At 36.4% G+C, this 9,595-nt stretch overlaps 1 protein-coding gene across 1 annotated transcript in view; it reads right to left on the bottom strand.

Annotated features, from left to right (window-relative positions):
• Window positions 1-259: 259 nt before the first annotated feature.
• The window catches only part of Tbc1d8b (TBC1 domain family member 8B), a 61,831-nt gene continuing 52,495 nt past the window's right edge, over window positions 260-9,595 (bottom strand). The window contains exons 19-21 of the mRNA XM_028767506.1: window positions 9,112-9,168; window positions 4,241-4,338; window positions 260-2,780 (exon numbers count right to left, since the gene is read on the bottom strand). Of these exons, the coding sequence (XP_028623339.1) occupies window positions 2,388-2,780; window positions 4,241-4,338; window positions 9,112-9,168 (548 nt within the window). The 3' untranslated portion in view covers window positions 260-2,387. The remainder of the gene's footprint in view (window positions 2,781-4,240; window positions 4,339-9,111; window positions 9,169-9,595) is intronic.

The following is a 9,595-nucleotide window of genomic DNA, read 5'->3' as shown; positions in this document are numbered from 1 at the left end:
TAATCCTACAAGAATTAGCAACTTTCCTCGTAGCCTGGGAGGGTATGGTCTTGGATCTTGTTTTTGAAACTTCAACTAAGCTGGTCCTTCTAATAATGATACAAGCCACTTAATATCCAGTGGTAAACAGTTTCCTGCCTGAACTAATTGAGAATGAATTCTGGTTTTCTTGGAGCTAGATTCTAAACTGATGTAGAAAGGATACCCTCAAGTGTTATTTCAGTTATGTGTAAGTAAAATGCATACTAAAACATCTGGCTTTTTAGTAAACATTTCCATATTTAATATAATAAGATTTTTAATGCTTAGTTTTATAAAGACAAAGTCATCTTATAACATTTAATGTAAAAAGCATAATGCACTGGTCCAGTTTGACACAACAAAATATTTTGAATATTGTGAACAAGTCATTTGCTTAACAAGGCAGCAGCTATAAAACTATAACATGTTTCACTTCTCCTGTAGACTCAGAAAATACATTGTTGTCTTGCTAACTTTCATTTATAATCTTCTTGAAACTCAAAGGTTCTCTTTAAGCAGTTATTTTTAATTAATCTAGACTAAAATACAATATTCAGTAATCTTTACTATTTTGACTTTAAAATAATATCAAAAACTAACAACATATTTTTTAAGAAAGTACTTGTTGTAAATACAACTGACAAAATATTCAACAAAGTGTGTATAACAGTGTCGTTGTATACAAGCACAGACCGTATGTTTTTCTAGCGCTATTGTCATATAATTTAACAATCATTGCGTAATGGCAGATGTATGTGATGGTTCTCACATAAACTACTAGTTAGCTATGATTGAAAATTGGGACATTTTTTAGCTAATCATTTCTGAGTTGAGGCAGAAAGGCTTAGTTTTAAACTATCTCTTTTAAGTAGTCATTTCCTTGAAAAGACAGCATAATCAAATCTTAAAGACACTACCAGCATTTGACCAAATCCAACTTAGGAATTTTCAAAGACACAATTTGAGAAGTGCTTAACTTCACTGGAAACAGTACGTGGCATGGCAACAAAGCTAGGTTTTAGTCAGTACGTTCTTGTTGAAAGCTGACCACAGCAATTCCTTCCCAGAAAGGGAGACTTCTTTTGTCACCATGAAGGGGGTCTACCCTTTCATTGTTTGCCTTCTAGCCAAGTCAAAAGCTTGAAATCAAAGACTAGTGTGAAGACATTAGCTCCACATGCTGGTTCCTGCCCCATTTCCCAAGTCAACTGCTAAATAAATTACTGGTCAAAAATGGCAGAAGACAGGACAGGTCCACAGGGTTTGCTTGTTTTTGTTTTGTTCCTTTTAAAGTGCTATCAAAGTCCATATATATTTAAATGGACTGCCATAGAAGAAGCATAAAGTATGTAAAAATTGCACATCTAAGTCAAACCTTTTTAGGTAGATGCTGGCAAGTCTACATAGTACCTTAGTAAGTATTACGTGAAGTACACTTCACATGCTTGCCAGACTAATACAACAATTCAATCTTAGTGTAATTGTTCCACACTACCTATTATAAATTAAAATACAAGGGGGGGGAATTCAAAATATAAAGATGGGACAAAAGCAATCACAAGCTATTCTGAAACAAAAGCTATAAATAATGCCACTCTAAAGAACTTTAAGTTCTATCTCAGTCTAACTGAAAGAGCTATATACTCAACTGAACTGTCTTCTAACTTTTTTTCAAAATGTTGGCTCTATTTGATTTAAGTCTAAATGCGGTGTTGTTTTAGTTTATATCAGCCCAGAATTTATACTTCTTGATTTGTGTTTATAAGCAACAGAGTTAGTAGTCTTAACCACCAAGTGCTCAATCCCTCAAGAATAGGGAATGCAGAAGTTGCTTTTAAAAGCCATGTATTACTTACTGTATTGAATAAAATTAAGTTTTAGAAGTTAATCTTTCAGTTATATAACTTGGAAATCAGGGCCCTAAAAAGCAACTTCCTAGATAATTAAAGCTACAGTTCTAAAGCCCAGTTTTTAAAAGTGTTTTTAGAGGTGTGGGGTGATTTGAAAAACTAAGCTTACCAAGATGCCATAACAGCATTAGAATAAATACATCACCACTTTTCAAAACACCAGTGATCTCATGGAAACAGCAGTACAAGCTTGTGACTGACTCACTAAAGTGATATGGTGGCGCCCTCTGGTGGTTCCACTGAGTATGTGACCCTGATGCTGCTTATCTTGTGACATAAGAGTGGGAGAATTTTTTTTTAAAGTGCAATTAATAGAAAGGAATGAACCATTGTGCTTTTGAGTATCTTTTTCTTCTGCCTTGGAGCACATAGGTAATGCAACATATCCCTGAGAAGTATTCCCAGGAATCAGGCTGATGGTACAGGAATCTTGGCAAACCCAATGATGGCAGAGATTTACATCTTGGTTCTAGACCTTAACTGGGAGCTTTTTGCATTTTCTAGCTTGACTTTTAAATCTAAGGGTCTCTCAAAAAACCTCACCAAGGCTGGTTCATTTAAGAGGGAAGCAAGAATCTGCTCAAATGCAAAAGACCACTGATGTTCTTCCCTGGGAGGGGAAGGATCTTCCTTCACACTGCCCTCTGCATTCCCCTCACTTGGTCCAGAACCACAGGCTGCACTGGAGAATTCTTTGGCTGATGATGCTGGGCTATGTAGTTTCCTTCCAACTTCTTCCATCCTAAGCAGAAGGTTGGTGACAATAGCAATGGCTTGATATAGTGACTCTTCTTCAGGGTCCTCATGAAATAAATTATACAGGGTCTTTGAAAACTGAATAAACTGTGACTAGAAGACACAAGGTGGAAATAGAATATTTTAACGTTAGACTTGGCAAATATAAGTGGAACTCAGAAGTGGATAGCATCCTGTATAAATTTATAGTATATAGCCTTCACCATAGAACTGAATACATGATACATCTTTGCTCAAGGAAGGTTAAGTATGAGCCATGGAAGAACATGCCACTAAAGCCATCTCATACATTGCCTAATCAAATTAATTTCTGGCAGGTTTATTGGCACTGGGTTGCCAAGATTATTTAGTGTTATAGTGTTTACAGTGTTATAGTGTTCAGTGTTATTTAGTGTTGGGTGACAATTTTGGTTATGCAATTTGGTTCTGTATTTTCCACCATGTAATTCTCATCAACCAATTTTAAGAAAAAGGTTATGGACCTCATCTTATCTCAAAAGGCTACACTGGGCATTAAACAAAGGCGATTTAATTTTGGAGAAGAATGACTTTTTAGATCTACCTAGTAGTGAAAGGAATCTAAGAAATCCCTCTGGATGTGCTTGTCTTTAAAGGCAGACATGGGCCAAAGTTAAGAAAATCTAGTTCGTCTGCTAACTGTCCCCAGAAAATTCTAGATATTCCTAGAAAATACTTGTCAACTTAAAAGCTATTCAAATCCAAGTGTTTATAATTCAGTAATCTAACTTTAAAGGTTGATATATATATATATATATATATATATATATATATATATATATATATAAAACAAGCACAAATAATATGTTTCATAAAATATGTTGTAAAATGTTTTTCTCCTTCCTTTTTATAGTACATTTATAACACACTTCAGTCATTTATAAAGATTGAAGAATAAATATATCATATACTTATTTTTATAAAGGATTTATTTAACTATCAAATTGGAAAGTCCATTAAGACAGTCTAGTCTATTTGATAGTTTTTGTAAAGTTCTGAGAAACTTCAGTATAAGAGCATCAATCAGTCTTTTGTTAAAGAATCTAAAAACATATGGGCAATGTATCTGAAAGGCATCAATTTAAATCATATCTACACTAGTCCTTAGAATTTCCATGCAGTGTCAACTACAAGATCATTGGGCATTAAAGTGAAATCTATCTTAGTAATTTCTTAGTAACTAGCAATGGATTTGACATCTGGTAGACAACTAAATGTCTACTTGGTAAACGCATTTTTTTTTAAAAGTTGGAAATATGTCTTATGTGCAAGATTTCCTATAAAAACATTAAACACTTAAGTGTTTAAAGTGTAAAATAACTTTAAAAATTGTTCACCTCTTTCATGATTACCTGAATCTTATAAAGATGATAACCTGTAGATTACTTAACTAGTTTTGTAATAGTATATAACTTATTTTTTTCTTTCCTTTTCTTTTGTGTTCCTGGCAACTGAACCATGAGCATCATGTATTCACATTAATACAAAAAACATTAAGAATTTTCACTTGGAAAATGAATTGGAAAAATGAATACCTGATTCATTCTTGGTAAATCTTTGATGTTTTCTTCTTTTTTGAGAAGCTCATCTTGCCATTGACTTAAGTAGGCTTGAATATCAATTTTTCCTTTGCCTGAATGAAAGAAATAAACAACTTTGTAATGAACAGCTCAGAACATTTTCCCAAATCTCAAAAAGAATCACTGAAACTGAAAGATATTTCACCAAGGTAAAAGAGCCCATCTCTTTCAGTTCAGGACATGATCTGAATTTAGCTTTGATCTCACTCACTGGTCTTCAGAATACATTCTCCACTTCCATTTAGGTCAGTGGTTCTCAACCTATGGGTTGTGACCCCTTTGGGTGTCGGGTTGTCAAACAACCCTTTCACAGTTGCCTAAGACTATTGTAAAAACACACCTATTTACCTTATGTTTCTCAGCAGTAGCAAAATTGCAGTTATAAAGTTGTCTTAGGGTTTTACTGCTGTGAGCAGAAGACACCATGACCAAGGCAACTCTTATAAGGACAACATTTAGTTGGAACTGGCTTTCAGGTTCAGAGGTTCAGTCCATTATCATCAAGGCAGGAACATGAAATCTTCCAGGCAGACATGGTATGGGAGGAGCTGAGAGTTCTATATCTTCATCTGAAGGATTCTAGAAGACTAGCTTCCAGGCAGGTAGGGCAAGGGTCTTAAAGCTCACATACACAGTGACACTCTTCCTCCAACAAAGCCATACCTACTCCAACAAGGCCACACCACTTTATAATAGTGCCATTTCCTTGGCCGAGGATATTCAAACCACTACAAGTAGCAACAAAAATAATTTTATGGCTGGGGGTCACCACAACATGAGGAGATACATTAAAGGGTCACAGCATTAGTGTCTTAGGGTTTTTACTGCTGTGAAGTGACACCATGAGCAAGGCAACTCTTACAAGGGACAACATTTAACTAGCACTGGCTTACAGGTTCACAGATTCAGTCCAGAGGTGGGATGCATGGAATTGTGCAGACAGACTTGGTGCTAGAGGAGCCAAGAGTTCTACATCTTAATCTGAAGGCAGCCAGGAGGAGGCTCTGATTCCACCCTGGGAGGAGCTTGAGCACTAGGAGACCTCAAAGCCAACCCCTACAGTAACACAAGTCCTCTAACAAGGCCACCCCGCCTCCAATAAGGCCATACCTCCTAATAGTGCCTCTTCTCATGAGACAAGCATATTAAAGCAACCACATTACACTCTTTGGCCCTCATACGTTCAATAAAAAACCTGAGTCTTCGGGGGCCATACCTAGCCATAACATAATGAAAAATATATTTACTCCAGTTTCAAAAGTCTCCATAGTCTATCACAGTTTCAACACTGTTTAAAAGTCTAAAGTTTAAAGCTTCTTCTAAGATTCATGCAATCTCCTAACTGTAATCTCCTATAAAATCAAAATCAAAGAGCAGATCACATAGTTCCAACATCACAGGTTATACATTACCATCCCAAAATGTTATAGTGAGGAAATACTGGATCAACGAAAAATCAAAAACCAGCTGGGAAAACTCCAAACTCTGCATCTCAATGCCTGTTGTACAACTCCTTTCAGCTTTGTTGACTGCAACACACTTCTTTCTCCTGGGCCAGTTCCATTCCCTGTTAGCAGTTTTCTTCAGCAGGCATCCCACAGCTCTGGCATCTTGAACATTTTGAGGTGTCCAAGGCAACTTCAACTTCACAGCTTCTTGTTCCAATGTCTGGGATCCACATATGATCTTCTGGGCTCCTCCAAAGTGTTTGGGTCACTTCTCCAGCTCTGCCCTCTGTAGCACTCTGGTTGACTCCACTCCACTGCTGCTGCTGTACTTGGTGATCATCCCATGATACTGGCATCTCCAATACACTAGGGTCTTCTGCTGCAACTAGGCTTCACCAGTAGCCTTTCTTAGGCTCTCTTCATGGTGACAAGCCTCAAATCCTTTGCATGACCCCTTCAGTCCTGGGCCATCAACTACAACTGAGGCTGTACCTTCAGCAAGGGCCTTCCATGGCTTCTCACAGTGCCAAGCCTCAGCTGCTCTTCATGACCCCTTCATGCCTTCAAAACCAGTACCACCTGGGTGACTCTTACACATTACCAAGTACAGCTGCAGCACAAAGTACAACTTTGGCTATCTCTGGAACATAGCTTCTCTGTGCTCTCAGAAAATACTTTTCAGATTTCACCTCAGGGGTGTTGGCCTCTTCTCAAACACCACTAATTTCTTAGCTCCAGCTAACTAGCATCAATTGTCCCAGTAACTCATTCTACTCTTGACTTTAAAGCCAGAGCCACAAGGCAGAAGCTGCTGAGTTCTGCTGCTTGCTGGAACTAGAACATGGCCTCTTTGTTCTATTACATCTTAGAGATCTGCATGCCTCTGTCTCCTGAGTACTAGGATTAAAGGTATATACCACCATTCCTGAACCTCAACTTTTCTTTACCTGGCACTTGCTATGAACCAGGTTGGCTATGAACTCAGAGATCTGCTTGCCTGTCTCTTGGGATTAAAGGTGTGTACCATCACTCCTGGACCTAAGCTTTTCTTTAATTTCTTTTCACAAGATCTTTATAAGGATGGCCACTATGCCTCAAAATCTGGATTACAGGTGTCCTCTTTATTTCTGTATTGTAGTTCATTTGAGATATAGTCAAGTTGACAACCAAGACTAACCATCATAATGCATCCCTTGTCAATCATATCTCTTTATGTGCAAATGAAAACAGTAACTAGGTCACAATAATACTTAATATGATATAACTATCTCTTGTTCGACTGCAAACAAATAAACTTTGTTGGATGGAATCTTGACCCAAGGTCACCATTCCCTTAATCTGTTTATCTGCTTGCATATAGGATTTAGCTCCATTCTACTTCTTGGTGCCACTAAAACCATACATTTCGTATTTTTCTATTCTAAGCTTTCTATGCTTGATCAAAAATTGTCTTCATAAGAGTGAACACAGGGCAGAGTCAATGCTAGGCCTTTTTGAGACTTCCTTTGTCAATGGAATTAATCTAAATCTTTTTACCTTAGCCACAGGCAGACCCTTCAGATAAGTTCAAAAAGCAGTCACATTCTTCATCAAAATATCACAAGAACAATCCCTAGGCAACATACTAAAATTTGACTCCTCTGAAACATCCTGAACCACACCCCCAGAGTTCAAATCACCTTCATCACCAAAATCTTCCATATTCCTACTAGAATGGCCCATTAAGTCCCACTTTAAGCATTCTATTCCTTTTCAAATCCAAAATGCCAAAATCCACATTCCTCCAAACAAAAACGTGGTCAGGCTTATCACAGTAATACCCAACTCCTGGTACCAACTTCTTTCTTAGGGTTTTGTTGTTGTGAAGAGACACCATGATCAAGGCAACTCTTATAAGGCTAAACATTTAATTGGGTCTGGCTTACAGTTTCAGAGGTTCAGTCCGTTATCATCATGGTGGGAACTGTATAGGCAAACTTGGTGCTAAAGCAGTCAAGAGTGCTACATCTTGATCTGAAGGCAGCCAGGAGACTCTGTTCCACAGGCAGCCAGGAGTCTCTGATTCCACTCTGGGGGGAGTCTGAGGACTGGGAGACCTCAAAGCCCGCCCCCAGAGTGACACAAGTCCTCTAACAAGGCTACGTCTTCTCTAATAAGGCCATACCTCCTAATAGTGCTATTTCTCATGGGACAAGCATATTCAAGCCACCACAATTTGAAAGGTTGAGAATCACTGATTTAAACTAAAATTTTTCTTTGGGAAATAGCAAAAATATGAGCAAAGAGGGAAAACGATATATTTAGATTAAAACAGCACATTTTGATCCCACAATAAATTTCATGTAGCTACACACCCATATATCCTGTCATGCTTAACATTTTCTATATCCAGTTCTTCATCTGTACATATGAAAGTCATTAATGGTAGCTCTTTTTCAAAAATTGAAAATATTGCTTATTGACTCATTCGTTTAAAGGGTTCAGTTCATATTTCTGTGACCTTTAAATTCTTATTTAAATCTTCTTGAAAGCTGGAAAAATAGTGGAGGAATTATGTTCAACTAGATCTTCAGGAATCATTTTAATTAAATGTTTTAAAATGAAGAATGATGAGCTTTAAATGAATAATGTCATAGTTTCTATTAAAATATCAAGTGTGCATACTACTTTATTCAATATTCTCATACTTCTCTATATTTATCTTATTTTAAAGAAATATTTCTTAAATTGTCCTGAAGTGTATATGTCAATTTTGGGCATCACAGTTTGCAGCGAAAATAATTGAAAACACATTAAATGTCCATCAGTATTGAGTTAGTGATTGACTGAAAAGTCTTACAATTTAAATCATGACATGTTCTGTCTCCATTAAAAGTCAAAAGGAAGATCAAATGAGTAGATATGGAAAATTAGCCATGATATGTTATAAAATAAGAAAATAGCACCCAGTATAATACTGTTTATAGATATTTTAAAAAGGGAGATGTCTACATGTTTATGTCTAAAAAGAAACAACTCTAAAAAGGATACAGACAAAAATATTACAGCCTATACTTCTGGTTAGGCTTATCTGGGAGTAAGAAAGACTATACACTATCTGAATTCCAGCCACAAACATAACCTATCACTTTTGTAATTAAAATAAAATCCTTAAAATAATAAACATGAATATGGATCACTTAGTATTATATTTTTATAACTTCTGAGATGGAAGGATCACAAGAAGAAACAATGAATTGTTATATTAACTTGATGTACCTAAAACCTTCTTTGGGACACATCTACAGCTTTTAAAGAACTCTACCTCCCCCCTTTACAAGCTATCCATACTTATTGAAGGAATAATTAAATGATATTGCTAGATTGTTATTGGTGTACCTTTTTCAGGGCTATTTCTTCCAGATTCTGTTTCCTTCTCATCTGCTGGCTTAGAAACTAAAGGGAAAAGAGGGCAAGTGCATATTGTAAACTGTTTAACAGGTATCTTTTAAAAGTAAAGTACTATTTTGTACAAAGACTTATAAGCACTTTGTTTTACCCATCAAAGCAATTATGTAACCTGACCTCCTAACATTAGAATGTAAAGTATTAGAATCATTCATAGTAAAAGAACACTGCATATTAATATTAAAAATATCCTAGAGGACAATACATCAAATTTAATACTTGCTTCTGAGTGATAGTTTCTTTATTTGACTGATTTCAAATTAAGTTGTATTATTTTTATTAATGGGAGGAAGATTCCTCACATAATGGGAGTCTGAAGAACAAGCCACAAGTCCCAAGTATGGTAACAACTCGTTGTGAAACCCTGTACAAGTCACTTGTTTCTGTACTCAGTGCCTTTATATATAAAGTTGGA

This window comes from Grammomys surdaster, unplaced genomic scaffold (assembly GCF_004785775.1).
Source record: "Grammomys surdaster isolate TR1022 unplaced genomic scaffold, NIH_TR_1.0 173, whole genome shotgun sequence".
In the NCBI taxonomy this organism is placed as follows: Eukaryota; Metazoa; Chordata; class Mammalia; order Rodentia; family Muridae; genus Grammomys; species Grammomys surdaster.
The sequence above is the reverse complement of the archived record's forward strand: the minus strand, read 5'-3'. Positions and strand labels throughout refer to the sequence as shown.